We start from the raw sequence: 21021 nt of genomic DNA on the forward strand, positions 1-21021 counted from the left end.
GAAATTGACGGAGGTAGCATCATTTCATATGCAGATGATACTGTAGTTGTTTTTAGTGACGTCACTTGGGACAAAGTGTATGCAAAGGCAGAAAAAGGCCTTCATAAAATTTCTGCTTGGCTAAGATCCAACTTACTTACACTAAACGAGTCCAAAACAAAATATATGTGCTTCACTAAATACAACAACTCGCAACCACCTAACACCCTATCACTAAAAATTCACGGATGTAACCTAACAAACACTCAGCCTTGTCAGTGTAATAGCATTGACAAGGTTGAATCCATTAGATACCTTGGCGTTATTCTCGATCAGCGTCTCTCCTGGTATGGGCATATTGAATACGTAAATGGCAGAATAAGAAAGTTAACCTGGTTATTTAAGAAATTAAAACAAATCGCGTCTCTTGATTTATTAAAACAAATATATACCGCTCTGGCCGAATCCATTATGACATACTGCATTACCATCTGGGGAGGATCAAGCAAAACCAAGTTTATTGATGTTGAACGAGGCCAAAGGTGCCTGTTAAAACTTATGTACTCGAAACCTTATAGATTCCCTACAACTGAGCTTTACCAAATATCTAATCTTCTCTCAATGCGCAAACTGTATATTTTAAATACTATATTAAGATTACACAAATCTCTCATATATGAAAAACCAAATACCACACGTAGGAGAAATCCTAAAGCTGCCCCCATTCCCAAGCTAAAATCTGTGTTCGCGAAGCGGCAATATATTTCTCAAGCAGCCCACTTGTATAATTCAGTTGATGCCACACTATCCATCTATCCACTCCAGACATATAAATGTAAAAAAGTAGTCCGGGATTGGTTAAATAACTTAAACTATGAGCAAACCGAGTTATTATTACATTCTAATACTCGGTAATAGATAGAAATTTAATTCATCTTATAATTTTATTGATAATTAATCAACTTTACTTATACCTATCATTAGCATACGGTCTCGCACACTCACACACACACACAACACACACACACACACACACACACACACACACACACACACACACACACACACACACACACACACACACACACACACACACTCGCGCGCGCGCGATTCCCACACACACTCATACTCATTATTAATATACGTAATTTAACATAACACATAACATAGCATAGCCTATTATTTTCCTAATGTTAAAACAAAACTTTAATGTTATATACTAAAATACTTATTTCCCCTACATATAAGTACTCCAGATTAATACATTACATTGAATTGTTAACTTAACAACTGTTGTTACTTTAGTAACTTTAGTCTAATTTTATAGTTTAATGCATTACTTTCTGTACCTACATAAATAACGAATAATGTATTGGTTTGTATACCCTTAACTTGTTGCTGGAAGAGCGGGGTCTCCTGTCACAAGTATTAATATACTTACTAGGAGGTCCCAACCCTTTCTCAATTTGTAACACAATGACTGTGACCAATAAACGATTTTTCATTTTTTTCATTTCAATTCACTTACAAGAGTTAAACATACTTATACTAAGAATTTATTATCTTGACGAGTACATATTTATATAATATTAAGTGCAAATTTATTTAATTACTGCAAAATTGACACAAAAAACAAATATGTAGGTAGGTATACATTTTTTATTTATTTATTTTGCCCGCAGCGACTTACACAAGTAAGTACGCGAGAACATTATACTAGTTGCTATGCGCGAGCGCAGGCGCGAGGTCTCAGGCTAACCAGAACTGCAGATCGCGGGATGCGTAGCGACTATGTGTAATTGGAGATCATGGTTAGTAAGCTAGCTCGGGCGCGCCTTTTAACTAGCCCGCCACCATTTTACTTTTAACTTTTCCAGGGTTTCTTCGTAGCAGTCTCCCCCGAGTCCATCCTTCAACTAGCGGAGCGCGCGCACTCTGGCGGGCACGCGTTCATCATGAACGTGAGCGCGCCGTTCGTCTCACAGTTCTACAAGGAGCCGCTAGAGAAGATCCTGCCCTATGTTGATGTGCTCTTTGGCAATGAGAGTGTAAGTTTTAAATAATTTAAATATATAAGTACACGCTGCGGTTTTATTTCTTCGAACTTGGCTGGACACACTACCGTGTTTCTATATGCCTACTTATTTAAAAAAATGTAATTGGATACCTTATCCTCTCAATTCATAGGATCATAATGCCAGCCCAAAAACGACCTTGAAGTTTTAAAGCCACGCGGTTATCACACCGATGCGAATTCGCACGTCCCTCCGGTGTAAGAGTGTGACAGCGCAATGCGCTTATATAGAGAGGTCCCACTCGCACTATTCTCTTTGTTGATTTTTATTAATTTTAATGTACAGTAAACCGGGCTGAACAGGGATGGCGGGGGTGAATAGGGACAACACCTGCCATCCCTATTCACCCTCGTTAATGATATAATAAACATATTACAGGAAGCAGAAGCCTTCGCGACAGCGTTCGGCATCAACGAAAAGGACCTCCAAGCGATCGCCCTCAAAATATCAACCATGCCCAAACTGAACCCCTCCCGGCCTCGCGTTGTCGTCATCACGCAGGGCTGCGAGCCCGTCATACTCGTCGAAAACGGTAAAGTGACCTTAGTACCTGTCAACAAACTGTCAAGAGAACAAATCATAGACACGAACGGGGCCGGCGATGCTTTTGCGGGCGGGTTTTTAAGCCAAATGGTTTTAGAGAAGGATTACACGACTTGTGTTAAGTGTGGTGTGTACGCGGCTACCCATGTGATACAGCAGTCCGGATGTACGTTGAGCGGCGTAAGCGACTTTAAATCTAGCTAGATAAGAGTTTTTGTGATTTTATGTAAGATAGATGGTTTACGAATGCACCGAGATACACAAACAGTTTTGATGCTTCTGCCTCCCATATATGGTCCGAACCGAAATTAGGATGTAATTCTAAAAATTCTAATAATCAGACGATGTGGAATGCGCATTATACGAAAAAAAATACCCATATCGTCTGAATTTTAAGAATGTTTGAAGACTAGATAAAAACCATTTACTTCTTTTTTTTACATTTACTGTTTTCTATGTAAATTTTGTTTGTTATTTAACAGTTTATTTTGTAAATTAAGGGTAATGTGTAATTAAATGCAAATGGGCATCGCAATACATAACCACTTAATCTGTTTGCAAATATCACACAAATAATAAGCACTTATCAGCCTCCTAGATTACATTATAGAACTATTAACAACTGTAATAGAACTTTAATTAAACCAATAACACTGCTAAACCATGTTAAATAACAGTTTGTCTGCCTTAATTTGTTGGGTTATTGCCAACTGTTACCACAAAGTTGTTACTGGTGGTAACTATTTTTTTTCTAGCAGCATAAATCGCAGTGATGGCCACCAAATTACTTTGGTGGTAACTAGTAACTACCGCCTTTTTTCCAGTTGTTACCACTGGCAAATTACTGGTGGTAGTACTTGGCATGGTGGCACACCAAAGACGTTCAAAAGGTTTTTTTTTTGCATAACCAATTACAGTTATAGCATTCTAGAAACATTCTTAACATAACATAAAGTAAGTATTGTGAAATTAAAATACCTTGGTTGTTGTAACTGTTATATTGTATGAATCGTACAGCTGTATAATAAAACCAAACTAAGTACTTAGTTATGACTTGTTATAACAAACCTTAGAAACAGATTTATCGAATATAATGTAGATCTGATGTCAATTACATGTATTAAATGAGTGATATTATGTTTTCTGTAAACTTAAGTACATTGTTACAAAGAGCAATATAATATTAGTGTATCACGAAGGTTGGATTTATTTAAGAAATAATGAAATGTTACAAGTTCTCTTAACCTAAGTAATAAAAGTCAAAACTAGTAATAAAATCTAGCATCTGAGCAATACTTATAGTTACGATAAAATTTGTCTTAAACTTATATTTGTATGGCCATGTAAACTAACCTAAAAATATACTACCTTTGACACATTACGAGTATATCTAAAGGCTTTTATGATAGTGTACATATTTCTAGATCAAATCTTCCTTTCTATGGAAAACGGACCAAATTATCCAATGTAATTGTAAAATGTAGTAAATTTCTGCTTGTATTTATAATGAGCTGGAGTAGTTTGTTTATTCCTCTATCGCACGAATATGGAAGAGCGATAGAGAGGCAGATAACGAAATTCCGATTTTCGTTTTTCTCAGTAGGCCCTTAATACCAAGAGCACAGCAAAGTGGCTCCTGTGGTGTTGCTTATGTCCATGGGTGACGATGACCGCTTCCCATCAGGCGGCTCGTCTGCTCGTTTGCTGACTATTACATAAAAAAAAAGCACACCCTAAGCAGGAGCCCGCTGTGCCACAGTGACATGTTAATTTGCCATCTATATTCTAAATTACTTTCTCTTTTTAGCAGATAGCTGCCTCCTGTTCTTGAGGACTTCTAGCACTGAGAGTATTCATTTTAAAAATGATTCTTATCTCTAAATTAATAATTAATAGGAACATACAACTTTTAGAATTAATAAAGGAACTGAAAAAGTTTTAAGGAACTTTTTTCTGGTAGAAAACTTTAAAATAGCTATATTTGGCAAAGTAGACAACAGTATAAAAAGGCATGTTAAAACATTAATATAATCAAGTCAACATATAGTTCTATAGCTTTTATGCATGGGCCAGCCAAGATATTTTTGGTAAAGAATTATGCTGTAACCACAGACAAAACATCCTCCAGACTGAGCATAGTCGCGCTACCCCCGCTGCCACGCATACGGTAATTTTACTCCATGTTCGAGTCGAAAGTGTCTTTGTGTGACGTCCGTGAACTCGTTCGTCGTTTGAACGGACCAATCACGGCACGAGACTTCGCTCACCTCGTCCCGCGCACCCTCGCATTTTTAACAGCATCAGTTGCATGGAATAATTGCTCTAAACTCCGTCTAGAGGATTCCTACTCTATGGCTGTAACTCTATAGTAAGCTATTTATGTAAAGCACAAATGTTAACAATTATTAATACTTAACTAAATTCAAACTATGCTTAGTTCAGACTTAGTTTTAAATCAGTCTGTGTAAGATCTCAGATTTACACCAATTACCATTAGTCCATTACAGATGTAATGCATAATTGTTTTCCATCGTATTTTCACGGAAACATATGAACAACTCTTGCTGTTTCTGTCTCGGTACAAAAAGTACTGAGGTTGACTGAAGTATATAGAATGACAAAAATGAATGTTTCCGAGAAAATACGATGGAAAACAATTATGCACTACAGATGTACAGTTATTTAATGGAAGGAAACAAAAGTACCTATATGAAAGACAAAGTTAACACTATCAAAACATTTCGGCAAGTAATAGTTTCACTATCTTGCAGTAACATAAAAAATTGTTGATTAAAATGTTAAGCTAAAACTACTACTAACACAACTATCATATAGCTCCATACAAAAGTATTAGTTAATAGTATAACACATTCTTATGAAAAACTAATATCAGGATTTTAGTATTTTATATGAAACAGGTTCCAATGACCCAGAATCATTGTTTATCAATAAAAACTATATCATAGCGGACAATATGCACCGTCCAGTCGGGGGCATTCTTCTCCTCATCCCCTAATAAAGGCATACACCTGTAAACTTCCACTATAATGAAGTCTTTTATATGGTTCAGCATCTTTGTAATCCCGCGTGTTACTCGGCCGGAGTATAAATCAGGATTTATCCTAAAAATAACCTTTGGAACATCGCTCATATTGAGATCATATTTGTCTTTGATTTTTATACTGTTTAATTTGGACTCTTTCCGCTTCTTGTTTCTTGTAGACCTGTAAATACAGTGGTTTTACATTTGTTGATGAAATACCATGTTATGATTGTACTTATGTTTGTATTTGTTGTAGAATAAAGGATTTTTCTAATGTATTTTTGTTTTATCTTTGTATCATCTTTCAATGGTTTATCCCCCCAAAATCCAGGGGTTAAAATTTGCCAGTAATAAAATTAATTTGAAGTTATAAATTTAGATTCTCCTTGGTGATCTATATCACATTGGTGGGAAGTAAGGGGTCAATAAATAATAGAATTGGTCTGTAATAAATAAAAACAATAACAAACGTCTTGTGTGGAGGTAGGTAGAAGTAAAAACAGATTACAAACAAAGCATGACTAACCTTACTAGGTTGCCACCTACCTGTGACCTGAACCCTAGAGTGTACATATAGTATATTTTAGAAAGAAAGTAAAAATAACTCTGACTACCAGGCAATTCACAAAAATGATGATGATAAACAGATTGACGGAACGAAACGGATTTATACTACTTTCAGACAATATACTTTGGCTTTATATATTGCAAGATGAAAATGTAACTATTTTATTGACGAAAATAATAATTCACTCACATCAGAGTAAATGTTTCAATACTTACGGCATTTTCACGCGGAATAGCACGGTTAGGTGTTGTATTACAGTTTCACAACTTTTCTTATATATTGCGATCGATTGAGACTATTTATACTTTTCCTTAAAAGTTGATATTTATCTGGTCCTATATGTATTTTCTACTTTACACTGATTCTTCGCTCGCAATCACAGGTTTCTTTGAAAATATTGTTTTGGTTTTCGTAAAAACTCGCTGACCGCGCGTTCCATTGAAGCGTTTTTCAAATGATTAAATTCAAACATGTTTCATGTTTTCATCTTGTTTGTCGAACACAAGGTAAATTATTAGTAAGGATAAAAATTTAGGTTTAATCAATAAATTACTAGGGAAAAATCATTAAAATTTCGAATTTTTGTTAAATTTAATGCGATTTTCAGTTTTCTAATTAAAATTTATAAACGAGTGTGACCATAGACAATAATCGTGTGAAATATATTTTTTGGTAAATTAATTGTAATTAAAATGGCAATACATTTTGCGGCGACAAGCAGGATATCAAAAATATTTTTTCATATAGCAACTGATTGATAGCCATTTTGAAGAGCCTTTTGTTGGTGTTTTGTGAATGTTTTCAAGTAAATTTTGTAATAAACCATTGATATAAAAGTAAATTAGCTATTGGAATATCATTGCGGGCTACAAACACCAAATCATTACATGTCATCACTTTGTGTTGTTTGTTTGTGAAGTCGCATTGTGAAAAAAAAAAACCGGAAAGGACTCCGCTGTATTAGGTTTTATTTTACATTTAGTGAAGGGTAAATAAGGAACAATAAATCAATCAACCCTTTTGTTGTAGTTATTTAGTGAAGTGTAATTAAACCAAAGCATTTACGTCGCGTGTATTCCTTCGACGTAAATTTGGATTGTCACAAGATGGCCGCCATCGGATGCTCGCTCCGCCGAAACCCGCTCTCAAAGCGCGATGTGTCACCCACGGGCGCCCGCTTGGCCGCCAACATGCTGTGAGCCGGCGTCGGGCGGCGCGCTGCGCTCTCCGGCCCCTTCCGGCGAGGTTCCATTTCGTAAAATGGAATTTCGCTCGAGGCGCCAAAATACGATGGGTGTTGACAGCGCTCCAGTACCGTACCGTTACTCCGACGGCCGATCAAAATAATCGTAGACAAAGATGAGCGAGCCGGAAGACGTCGGAAAGGATGTGTGGAAGCGATGGATACTCGAGGCGATTCGGAAAATACGTTCACAGAAACAGCGGCCGAGCGTGGAGCGCATCTGTCACGCGATCAGGCAGCACCACAACTATCATGAGGACGTGGTCTCCGAGCGCCTGGAGCGGGCCGTGCGCGAGGGCGCCGTGCTGAAAGTGTACAATAAGGGGCAGAGCTCGTACAAGGACCCAGGGGGGTTGCAAAGCAGGACTCTTAGGATAGCACCGGACATCGATGTGTCGCGGGCAGTGGCTAAAGCAGTGCGCGAGTTAGGAGAACGGGACGGTAGTGACTTAAAGACTATAGAGAAACATCTGCAGCAGGCATACCAAGTGACTGTGGACCCCGAAGTTGATGTGCGTACAGTGTTGAAGGCCGCAGCGAAGCGGGCCGTTACTAGGGGGTTGATAACCCACCATCAGGGATTTTATAAGGCTGCGGAGAGACCAAGGGCTGGGTCACATGAGCGAACTCCGAAGCAGAAGAAGAACCAGGAATCAGAAAAGGTAAGAATACTATACTTTCTCTGTTTACTAACATGGTTACTGAGTAAATAAGTTTTAATACTACTTCTGGTTGGACAGTTCTGTTTTATCTTTGTTTACATGCTTTATGCTCTTTTACAGATTTTATTTTGCTTTTGCTATTAAAGTACTTATTGGAGTGACTTTAAATTGCAAGCTCACAATTAGGTTAACAAATATCAATATCCATCTTCCATCTGATTGATAAAAAGCAAGGCAAGTGTGTAAAGCAGTTTCCTCATGATACACCATGTATCAAACTTATTATAAAAAGTGTGAATCAATTTATAAACAGACTTGACTAACTACTATCTATATAGCCTATATATGTACCACTCCTGGGCACAAGCCTCCTCTTACTCGCAAGAGGGTTGGGGCTATTGTCCCCACGTCTAACTACTAAAACAGTGAAATCATGCTTAGTGAACTATGATTTAGATGTACCAGCATCAGCTGCCTATATAAAATGAAACAATACTCATTCATAGATAGTTTTGTTATGAGAGACAAATGTGACGTTATCTATGAAAAGGAACCTTATTGTCGAAGGCGCTTACACCAATTTTACGATGCTCCAATGTAAATACAATGTCACGCGAGGTAGTGCGGCGTAAGCACCATCGACAATAAGGTCCCTTTTTATAGATAACGTCACAAATTATGAATAAACATAACCTATAACTGATAACAGTTGCATACTTGTTTGTAAACAAACTTATCTTTAGCTTTCACATTTACAAATCAAGTATAATATATAGGTACAAAAAAGTAATTCTCACTTCTCATGCTTTTACGAGGGTTGCACTGAAAATGTCGGGAATAGAGAAAACTGTCGCATCTAGACAGTCAATCTTTATTTTAATGCATACTTAAACTCAAACTGACCACGCATATAAATTTTCTTTTGAAAGTAATCATTCTGTAATGCACACGGCTCATAATCCCAAAGTCCTTTTTGTATGGCGATTTTGGGGCCTTAGTGGTTTTGTATGAAATTCGTGGAGTAGCCAACGGAATTGAAGTTTTTTTTACATATATATGTATATAAAAGATTTTTTTACTGTTGTCATATGAATATTTAGGAATGTCGAAATCTGCCGACATGCAACTTTTTTGGCAGTCTTTTTAATTAACAGCACAAATGCGATTTTAATTTTTGACGTCGCTTTGGAATGACATGCTTCTTTAAGATCACCCATGGGATAAAATGAAAGTGACTTTCATATTTAATTTTAACTGCAAACGAGCGTACGATGAACTCTAGTTCATAAAAAAATAAGAGAAGCCCTTTGTAACTTTTATTTGTTCGCTGAGGGCATATTGAAAACCGTTTAAAAATATGATCCGAAAAATCACTTGGTCAAAAATTCAAATAATGTTCGACATACAATTTTCAAATTGCCAGTAATTCTTAAATACAAATGACAACCAAATGGAATATACCTTAAAAGTTTTATAAAGAGTTACATTTTTATAAATTATATGCCTCTTTCTATTATGTTATTTCTAAGTGTCCCATTCCCGAATATTTCAGTGCGACCCTCGTATAGTTTACCTTTATGGCACAATCACCATTTTTTTCTACCTGAAAGGGTCATGTATAGTTTAAATAATTTAACATTATTACTACAAAAAAATATAGTTTTAACTGCTCAAATTATCTACCAAAATTTCATGAAAGCAACAAAACTGTATAGATATTTATGAACATTGTCACTGGCCATAAATTAAGAATAAGATGTCTTTATCATACAGGATTTTAGTAGTAACCAACTGGGTTTTTGCTTGTCCTCATCGAAGGTTCAATGGCGGGGTCAACAGCCTCAAGTTGATCAAGGTTGTGTTGCATAATGTTCAAATTAGCTACGGACAATCAATCTTATACAGGCAAGCTGCATTTCTGGGCTTTATCTGCTGAATGATGAGTGATTAGTAAATTAAAAAGTTCATTTTGCTGAATATTGATGTTGGAGATTTACTTCATTAGTGATGTTATTTAAAAAAAAAAAGTATTATTTCTTTTTTTTTTTATTGTGTTGCTTTGGACTTATAACGGCAAAAAAGTGTATGATACATTTGTATTTTATGCTAACAAACAAGATATAGTAACTAGCTAGATGTTTATATTATTGTGAAATATACAGGGCGTCCCACAGCTATGCCACATGGAGGGAAAGTACCCTGAATATTGTAGATGGAACATTTTACTGAAAGAAGACATTATTTTAATTTTAAAAACAATTTAAACTGCATTCATGATTTTTAAATAATTACATGGTTGAACCGGGAATCGAACCCGCTACACGAGAAAAAAAAAACACCCTGTAGCTTTTTCATCCCGATCGAAAGGCTTCATCATAAGGATTATTTTTTGCTAAATAACATAGTGTCAGTAACTAAAGGAAGACCATGAATTTTAACATTTGATGTGAAATTTAGCGAAATAATCAAAAGAGAGCGGCTTTTTATTCAACAGAATGACACTCATTTTGAGCATTTGATAAATTAAATTGGTTAATTTGAATTAAAAATGTTAAAATTCATGGGTTTCTTTTTATTACCGACACTATGTTATTTAGCATAAAATAAAAAATTATTTGAGGAATTGATATCCAACAACATTCATATTTAAAAACAAACAGTACTATTTTTTTTTCGCAAGCTGTCTAGTTTAAGAACAGAGGGGACTTCTTATGATGAAACCCCTCTGGTGTTAATGGGTGACAGTAATTGCTTACAATTAGGGGATTTGGTTCCTTCTTTGCCTCCCTATATTGTAAAACAAAAGTACTCTTCAGAATTATCTGAGATTGACAGTAGTTGCTGACTGACCCCAATAGTAAAAATAATTCGAATAATTAATTACTTGTCCTGATGGTCCTGATGATGTGATGGTTACATCTAGGAAAGTAAAATTTGGTCCGTTATAGAGGAATCCTAAAAATCTGATATCAAAATATCACTTCAGACTTTTATAAATAGATTATCACAACCAGTGGATTCATGTAGCTTAGCTAAAAAGGTTTCCTAAAAGATAGTATGTATCAAGTATCAATTAAAAAGTGGGTCCCTCAAGATATGAGACAAAGTCCCGTTTTGCTGACCTGATTCTTTGTATCCAATGGTCTCGACTCACAATACATGTTTGTCCTTAAATATTACATGTTTGTAAGCTGGATGAAATATTGATTTGATTGGTTAGTACCCTTCATACACGAACGTCACTCCACAAACGACATCAACACCAGGACAAAAGTAGGAACAAGCCTAATCTGAACGAATTACAGAATAATTATCCAATTGTTCCAATACCGTGCTTGAAGAGAAAACCTTTAGAAAATTGCGGTATCCCAAAAAATGGCGCAAGTCTCCATATCGGTCCTTTGATTCCCGCCAAAAAACCGATAAAATAGGGAGCGGTGGGCATGACGAGTAGCGCGGCCACACTACGTCTCTGTCTACTTCCCTCGCTACTTCCCATGCCACTCGTCGAGTATGTGCCCGGGGTTTATGGGAGATCCATGTAGTAGTAATCCCAGCACTGTGCCTTGTATCTCATCCTTGTCTTTACTTCCAGAGCCCCGAAGGTTTGCCCATCTGCGCCGAGTGCCTGGGTACGGAGACCCGCAACAGCAGTGGCGAGCCCGAGCCGCTCATCAGCTGCCAGCAGTGCAAGTCCTACGCGCACCCCACGTGCCTCAACCTTCTGGACCACACCACACAGACTACTTTAAAGGTGAGCGAATTTTGTAGGACCTTAAAGCCTCTGCCAAGGGTTCATCAGCTGGCAGCAGTGCAAGCTCTGCGCGCACCCCACGTGCCTCAACCTTCTGGACCACACCACACAGACTACTTTAAAGGTTAGCGAATTTTGTAGGACCTTAAAGCCTCTGCCAAGGGTTCATCAGCTGGCAGCAGTGCAAGCGCACCCCACGTGCCTCAACTTTCTGGACCACACCATACAGATTACTTTGAAGGTGAGTGAGTTTTATAGGATATTTGGATGTGGGAGTCTTGCACGGGGGTCTTTAAATGTTGGATTCCCCATACTTTTTGACACGATGGCCAAGCCTTGAAATACAAGAGCATCAAACCAAAACTTATGTTCAGCGCGCTGCGCGGCGAGAGACTGCGGCGCGCAGCCAGCCTTCCCCTGCTCATGCTCTGTTAGTGCTTTAAAATGGAGACCTGGGGTCTCCGAAACATGTCTCGCGAGTGACTAAAATACGGGCGTTAAACCGTAAAATTAGCCTAATGTTAACATGACAGTTTAAATTCGAAAATTCTGTTTCTTTCTTAATTCAGAAAAACAAAGCGCATCGTTCTTAATCGTCATTCCGCTTAAATGTTCCAGTGAAAGGAGTATTCCACGGGCTGTGCCGTACAAACGCATTTTATTTCGTATATTAGAACTTTTTTTTTCGGCGTTTAAAGCCGACGTTTATTTGTCTGGTCATATTCTTGACCATTTGTCACAGAAAAAGAAACTCCTGTACCTGCAAATCTTCAAAAAACTCGCGTTTGTAGGTACGGGACAACGGTAGACGATTTCATGGAATGCTCCGACAAGATTTTTTACAATTGTTTAACTGTTGGCGCCATATTTAATTGACTGAATAGCCCCATAAATCGTACCATAATGTATTGGTCATTATTACACACGCTTTTGGTTCTTAGCAATACAATCACATGTAAAACAAACGATACTTGTTAGTCAAAGCGTTTAACTTCCGTACCATTTCGTACCTTGTCACAGTGACAATCAATATGATCGCTAGGGATCTCATACTATTGTCACTTTGACAAGGTAGGAAATAGTACTGAAATTAAATTCCTTGACCGGACACACACAGGCGAAAAATCAATAAAAGTCGGACAAAACCTAAACATTCAGGATTATTATAGAAATCGTATTAATGCACGTTTGCCAACTAATAAAAACAAAATTACAATTATATTATGACATTTATTAAATTTTGATCATAATATCTGGTTCTTCTAAAAGATTTAAAACATTTTGGCATATGGGAAGCGACTTTTTACTACCCAATTTTCTTAGTCCTGTTATATAAGGATCGGAAGACACTAAAAGTTTTTTCCATAGCCATTTGCCTAAAAAAAATGTGACTAAGCGCTCATGCTTGATTACACTAGTCATCGATTAAAATGAAAATTTTGTTAAAACGTCGCGTAAGGTCGCATAAAATAATGGTTGTATGTTAAAACCCAAGTTCTGTAGTTTCTAAAATTGATAATATCAAAACCATCAGGAAGTTGTACTTTTCTCCTTGGTGAAGTTGAACAATATGCAAAAAATACAAGACATTACACTTATTTTTTTTTATAATAAACAAGCAAGCATAGCTATCAAAAGTAACTATTAGTAATTAGGTTATTACCTCCTAGAAGGGTATCCATCATTAAATCACAACTTTCTGAAAGCAAACGATAAATAAGTAAGCACATAAGTAACACTCGCAGAGCAGTAAAATATTCGCCTTTGAACAAGTCGAACTTTGGAATGAGAACGTGTCGCGTAGATGACTCTAACATGAAAATGATTATGCGAGTAGCGTGCACTGTTTATTGGACTACCCGCTAAGATTGGTTTTTGCCTGTTGGGGCTACTTAGAAGTTTTTTGGTTTTGTCCGACTTTTATTGATTTTTCGCCTGTGTGGGACATACAAGAATAGTGAGTAATGGAAAGGGTGTTTAGCGTTTTCGATGAGTCACTCTACCTAAAAGTTATGTTTAGCTATTTTTTCCATAGTATAAAGCTGGTATTGAAAATGAGTGACGAGCCTATTGCTATTGCATAATATTTTGAAATATCATGACAGTAGTTGGATGGTGTTTAGCAAAAATGAGTCATCCCACATCCATTTTGCAATAAAATGTCAACTTTAAGCGTCAATATTTTGAGTTGACATCTTATTGAAAAATTAATGTGGGTATACATTATTGCGTATCAGCATCCAGTTATGCAAATGTAAAAACTTACGGTGCGCCCCAAGTCCATGTTGTTGTGAGCAATGCAATTGATATTAAGGCATTGCACAGACTTTTCAGTTGCGTAGAAGCATTTTTGTTTTGTTTAAACGATGTCCAAAGAGTCCAGTCTACAAAGTTTTTAGGGTTCCGTACTCAAAGGGTAAAACGGGACCCTATTACTAAGACTTTGCTGTCCGTCCGTCCGTCTGTCACCAGGCTGTATCTCACGAACCGTGATAGCTAGACAGTTGAAATTTTCACAGATGATGTATTTCTGTTGCCGCTATAACAACAAATACTAAAAACAGAATAAAATAAAGATTTAAATGGGGCTCCCATACAACAAACGTGATTTTTGACCAAAGTTAAGCAACGTCGGGCGTGGTCAGTACTTGGATGGGTGACCGTTTTTTTTTGCATTTTTTTGTTTTTTTTTTGCATTATGGTACGGAACCCTTCGTGCGCGAGTCCGACTCGCACTTGCCCGGTTTTTTATTTAACCCTTCGTTTCCAGCACACTGGCATCCTAAAATTCGCGGCATGTTTGTTTAGCATCTAATCGCTTGCCGCTAGTTGGTTCGCGTGGGATATCTTTTTCGACGCTCCCACGGGAACAGATGGAATAAAAACTAACGCCCTCTTTCCTTCTACTGCTTAAAATAGTCTAAATAAATATGTAAATGTTATGCCTCCTTCTAACTGCATTGATTAGAAAAAGATGGGTAGGTAGTCTATCTCGCGCGCGATATTCACTACTGTCTCAGCCCATCAGTGAGAGATCAGATGGAATGATATCAGATTTCGGACATCTGTTGACCTGTGCACCTGTTGAATTTTAGGTGAAATGTAGCCGTTTATATAAGAGTTACTTTTTTTCTGCCGTGCATTTTTTTTTAAATTGCGGCTATGAAACATTTTTTATTTTTATTTATTTATTACTTTTTAATTTATTATTATCGGTTTTATTTTTTCTTTAAAACCTGTGGGATATCCTCATAGTTTCCAAGCCAGTGGAAATGGAATACGCGGGTTTGGTAGGCAGATCGATCGGGTAGAGGGAGTTATATAAATTGGGTACTAAAATTCATAAACATGTAAACCACAGTCAGTTTATAGCTGTAAAAGGGCCCTAGAGGTGTACTTGTATATATACATTGTATTTATTTTGGTTACTCATATACAGTAATTTAGTTTTTATTACATACATGTTCCGTTGCCCTAAAGTTTTTATGTTGCGTACGAATGGATTTACATTTTGAACTTATCCACTCAACTTTACACGGTCGATAAATCCTGGCGCGAATTAAATTTTTCATCGCGTGTTATAATGTCAGAGTCAGAATGCATTAAATTATGGCATTGCGGTGCATCTCAAGGTCAAGCTTGGGGCGTTAAAGGCAGGTGGATCGATCGATAGATGGACAATAGCAATATTGTAACAATGTGCTACTATTAGCGCCCTATAGATGAAATTAGCTTGTTCAGTGTTCGCCTATTGAATATACCAAATCCATTCATTCCTTTAAAATGTATAATTTAAAGGATTATTTATAATTTTAAATGATTAGATACCGGAAATACCGTATTAGGTTATACAATTATTTTGAACTTGAATATGTCGCTTGTGAGTAAATCAGGAGTTTGACAAACTTTATGCTGAAGTCAGTGGAGAAATGGGGGGGGGGGGGGGGGGGCTTTGCCCAGCGATGGCACACGATATATTTAGGCTCCAAATAATAATAAGAATTTAAAATAAATCGAAAAATATTGATTTGGTCGGTCTAAACACATATTATTTATTAGAAAAGGTATACGAGCTGACCCTTAAATAGACAAACTGTGAAACTACTGGGCCGATTATTTATATGAACTAATTCGTATGGTGATCCCAAAGGTACAACTTACGGCCGAACTTTAACGTTATTATCATATAAATGGATTTGGGAAGGCCATACCCGTTAAGCGTTACCTTCGAAGGAGTTAATAAGTATGCAACGATATTTTCCGGTCCCTGAATTCTGTCGCTGCAGCTGATAACTTTATAAGAGATAGGTATATAAGCATTATTTTTTGTGTAAATAAACAATCGTCTCGTGAGTGTTTTATAATTTTTCGTGATATCTTGTCTATAATTTAGATTTAAAATGCAAAAATAAACCTAGAATCTAGATGACGCCCATTATATGTTCTATTTTCTATTTATTTTGAACTAACGACAAATTGAAGACTAATACTCGTGTAGTTTATATTATAAATATAATAAATTCTTCCGGCATTTTGCCACGGCTGCGGCTCATGGGAGCATGTGGTCCGCTTGACAACTAATCTCATGTTTTGACGTCTAGGCACTAAATAAATAAATATAATAGGTACATATCATCGTATAGAAGCAAGCAAAATCTCCAACGATATTACGTATTGAATTATAAGTTAGTTATGCAAAAGTTATATGATTTATATCCGATAATTGAGAACGCACACCCAACAAAAGAGTACTCACATTTGCACTGGAACGTTCAATAAAATAATTACATAACAAAAACATCTTCACGGTTCAGTGTTTTGCATATTTCTCGCTTATTTCAAAAATATTCTTACGTTATAATAAACATTTAACTGTCAGTTAATGTCGTTGATTGTCACCAATACAAAAAGTACCGTGTTCAAAACGTTGTGTTATGTCTACTAAATGCAACTTGCGTTCTCAAAGGGACAGGTGTTAAGGCCGATATCGGATACGCCGGAACGCTCAACAAGACATTCCTAATCGGAACTTCTTAAGGGCCTGACACACAATTCGCATTTGCATTTAAGAACCCTTTAAGAGCTTTATCACAAAACCAGGGCGAAGACCAGTAAGCCCTTAACACTGACACCGATTTACAATACAGAGATTATAAGTTTATACTCAGTAACTGATATGACTGCAGTCTTAGGGTTCCAAAAGAGCAGGTGTCACGATCGTCGGATGCGCCGGAACATTCAATTAGAAATTATTGCCGAGGGTACGACATCATTTATGCGTGCACGCACGTTGCAGACTGCAGACCAAACGGACCGTTTGCCGATGAATGGATCGGATAATTTGTGACCTGTTAAACTTAAACCGGTTATGATTATGACTATTAAAACGGGGTATTGCTCCGTGAAGATGGCACTTGTAAGGACACTGTAGGGAAGACCGTTTACAAGCTCTTGTCGCTTTTAATATATTCCGGAAAAATCGCGGGGCAGGGCACTTTCGGATGAGATTAGCTCAGGACCGGGATACGTGGCGGACACGAAGAGAGGCCTATGCTCAGCAGTGGGCGACTGAAGGCTAAAATGATGATGATGATGAATATACTCCACTTACAGGAAGTCAGTAGGTGCGAAGGTTATCCTTTCTGACTATGATTCTTGGAACTTTCAATTTTATCCCTAGATTTTAAACGGTTCAGTACTTTAGCAAAAAAGAGCCCCTTTCGCATTGAGAGTCGTAATGGACATACCGACCATTAACGACACTGCCGCCAACGCTCACAGCTTACAAATAATTATCGGTCGCCCTAAGACAAATTGATGATATATATATGGGATGCCCCAAGGTCAGTTATAGGGCACTTGGCAGGTGCGTGATCGCTAAAGATGGACGTTTACTACAGCGATATTAGAGTCACACTAACCCGCTCCCATACAATCGCAGTTACGCTTTCATTTCTACACATCAACTTACAAACAATTATACTTATAATATAGGTGCATTCCAAGGTCAGTTATAGGGCGCTTGGCAGGTGCGCGATCGTTTAAGATGGACATTTACTACAGCAGTGACATAAAAGTCACACTAACCCGCTCTCATACAATTCATTTAATTTTTACACATCAACTTTTTAACACATCAGAATCAGACACAAATTATTATAGATCGCCATATGACAAATTGTTATGATATACTTGATATAGATGCATTCCAAGGTTAGTTGTAGGGCGCTTGGCAGGTGCGCGATCTTTAAAGATGGACATTTACGATAGCGACATAAGAGTCACACTAACTCGATCCCATACAATCGAAGTTAGACTCTCCTTTCACAATAACATCAGCTTACAAATAATTGTTTGTTATGATACAATGCAATTGTTATGAATGTTATGATATACTTGATATAGGTGCATCCCAAGGAGGGCGCTGGGCGGCAGGTGCGCTATCGCTAAAGATGGATATTTAAGGCTCCGTCACACAAGCGCGTTTTGCGGGCGGTGCGTGAGCGGGACGCGTCGCTTTTACATATGAAACGCTCACGCCCCGCCCGGAAAACGCGCCTGTGTGGCGGAACATTTACGATAGCGATATAAGAGTCACATGAACCCGCTGCCAAAAAGCCGCTATTAAGGTAGCCACTGACGAGCCTTCCAACAGTCCAAATAGCGTGGCTGCAATCCAAAATCGGTCCGTGAATGTCAAAAACGTACAATGTTTAATATTAGGATGCCGTCCATTTGAATGAATCCATTGTAACGGCATCCATTTGGAAGGCTCGTCAGTGGCCTGCTTTAGGTATACAATCGAGATTACGCTCTCATATTAAAAAAGGCATACTTAAATTAAATGAATTACGTAACATATAATATATCTACGAGTATCTTAAATAAAAAATATTCAATTATTTTTGTTGCAAAAATTTTTTATACACAGAAAATAGAGTGAGTAGAAATTTTGTATTACCATTTCTAGCAACGAAAAATAGACATAAATATACGTTACTTGAATGTGATGTTAAATTTCATGTCATTTCAGAATGTCGTTTGAAAATGAGAGCGTCACTTCGATTGTATGGAGGGTATGTTCATGTGACTCTTAAATGGTGTACATCTAGTAAACCTTATTACAAAGATATAAGAGTCACCGATTTAAGTGTTTTTGTTAGTACAATATCATATTCATAAGTTCCACCGGATATGGAATGCAACTGTGCGTGCAGTCAGCGAGTAAAGTGTTAAAGAGCAGATTATATTGACTTCGTTTGCGTAATTTATTCTACTACTGACAGGCGTGGCTCACTCCGCGATTTCGACGTTTTGCAACAGGTAGCTACAAGTACATCCGTTCCACACCAATTTTGGTGGCTGGCCATAAGCCGCGCGTGGCGCTGTCGCCACCTAGCGGTCATATATGTCCTAATCGTAACAGACGCGTTTTGTTAGAGAGTGAATCTTCTGTACCTAGTACTATTATTTATCCTGTATTATGTATTAAATATTTTTGGCTATATCTACGTCAATAATTTGTTAACAAGTATATAAATTATATTATAAAAGAAAGAGGAAGTGAAATCGTATTTGAATATTTTTTTGTCGCTTGGGACGGAAGTCATCAAAATGTATTGTGATTATTATCATTTGATTAGATCTGCTTTGAAAACAGGAATACAGTAATTTCTCCAACACAACACAACGTTTTAAAGCCTAAATGTAAAATAAAATCTTTATCTTTTATTCTCAATCATTTGTGCAATAAAAAATAAAGAGGCCTTTAACTAAATTTCGATACTCGCGTTAGGCAACATGAATGCCTTCATTGGATGATGATTTCATACAAATTATGCTACTAACATAGGCGTACCCAGCATTTTTTAAAGGGTGGGCCAGAAGTATGGTTACGTGCCTTAATTGTTCCTAAAAAATTTTAGCTTCTCGTCAGACCACAGACCAGGGTGGGGCAAGTTGCCCCACTTGCCCCACCGTGCGTACGCCTATGGCTACTAATATAATCCCTTGGATGACGGGACAGAATAACAACACAATAAATGTTGATGCATCCATTTAGTCTATAAATGAAGTTAATATAGTTATGTAAAAAACAACCGAAAGATGTAAAAGTTACAACACGCGCCAGGAATCAGCCAAACCATTTCCTTGTTTCAACCGAGTGATTCATACGAATCACGCATTCGAGGCAGCATTGCGATGAGATGATTATATCGATAACTTCGTGAAACGAGGCTACAATAACACTACAAACTACTTTCATTTTATCGATTGCGATTATAATATGAATCGAATAAGTCGTAACAGTAATAGGCACAAAAACACGTTATGACGCTTTGACAGTAGTTGTGTGTTTAGATCGAATTACAGTATGTAAAATCATATTCTACTAGTTCGATTATGTTTTTGACGACAACTGTATACCTAAATACGGGTAGGCTTTAGTGTAGGGGCATCCATAGAACGCGCCATTTACCGGCTTTAAGATAATTGAGTCGCTTAAGAGCGCTCTTACAAGAAAAGTCGAAATAATGCAAAATTGATGATACTAGTCGACGAAATTCAGGACTTTGTGCTCATTATTAGAAACAATGAGTACTTGTTCCAGTAAAAGCGTCTTCTTATCTTTTTAAATATCGTTGTAAATATTAGAAAAAGGACTTATTAAATTAGTAATGAATTTTTTTCTGATGGTCGTTTCCGAAAAACCCCGTGAAGCACTGAACGGCAAGCTCTTATTTGGAAATGTTGAGAAGTTTACTCTGCTAAACCTGGCTATTTTGTATTACTAATACCCTGTACTTTAGGCATATCAAACGATATTTTTCCTACATACCTTTGAGAAAGAGAAAATCAAAGTAAAACGAACTCAATTTTCTCTCCGAAACAAGTGTCAATTTCTACGAAAATCTACTTAATATCGAAGTCATTTTCATACTCAAGCAATCTGCAACGTTTGCTTATACTGTTGGTATACATTAGTGTTTATGAAATTCTACTATAATTTTTTGGCAATTTTTTGAAAACTACTCTATATTACCAATGACGCGCGCTCGCCAGCTCAGTGCCGCGGCAGAGCTTGTACAGGCAGGACGTGTGTCGGTCGGCTCCGCACATTTTCAACGGCGACGACGAGGTTTTTTATCATTGT

At 37.2% G+C, this 21021-nt stretch overlaps 3 protein-coding genes across 8 annotated transcripts in view; all 3 read left to right on the plus strand.

The window, feature by feature from the left end:
• Positions 1–5915, plus strand: part of LOC134672788 (uncharacterized) — a 32931-nt gene extending 27016 nt beyond the window's left edge. Inside the window, exons 5-6 of the mRNA XM_063530733.1 lie at positions 1857–2027; positions 2433–5915. Of these exons, the coding sequence (XP_063386803.1) occupies positions 1857–2027; positions 2433–2801 (540 nt within the window). The 3' untranslated portion in view covers positions 2802–5915. The remainder of the gene's footprint in view (positions 1–1856; positions 2028–2432) is intronic.
• LOC134672789 (RNA-binding protein lark) overlaps positions 1–21021 on the plus strand; it is a 529293-nt gene that overhangs the window by 225843 nt on the left and 282429 nt on the right. The window lies entirely within an intron of this gene.
• The window catches only part of LOC134672859 (uncharacterized), a 32971-nt gene continuing 18886 nt past the window's right edge, over positions 6937–21021 (plus strand). Inside the window, exons 1-2 of the mRNA XM_063530809.1 lie at positions 6937–8113; positions 11709–11867. Of these exons, the coding sequence (XP_063386879.1) occupies positions 7568–8113; positions 11709–11867 (705 nt within the window). The 5' untranslated portion in view covers positions 6937–7567. The remainder of the gene's footprint in view (positions 8114–11708; positions 11868–21021) is intronic.

The sequence above is a fragment of the Cydia fagiglandana genome, chromosome 17 (genome assembly GCF_963556715.1).
Source record: "Cydia fagiglandana chromosome 17, ilCydFagi1.1, whole genome shotgun sequence".
Classification (NCBI taxonomy): Eukaryota; Metazoa; Arthropoda; class Insecta; order Lepidoptera; family Tortricidae; genus Cydia; species Cydia fagiglandana.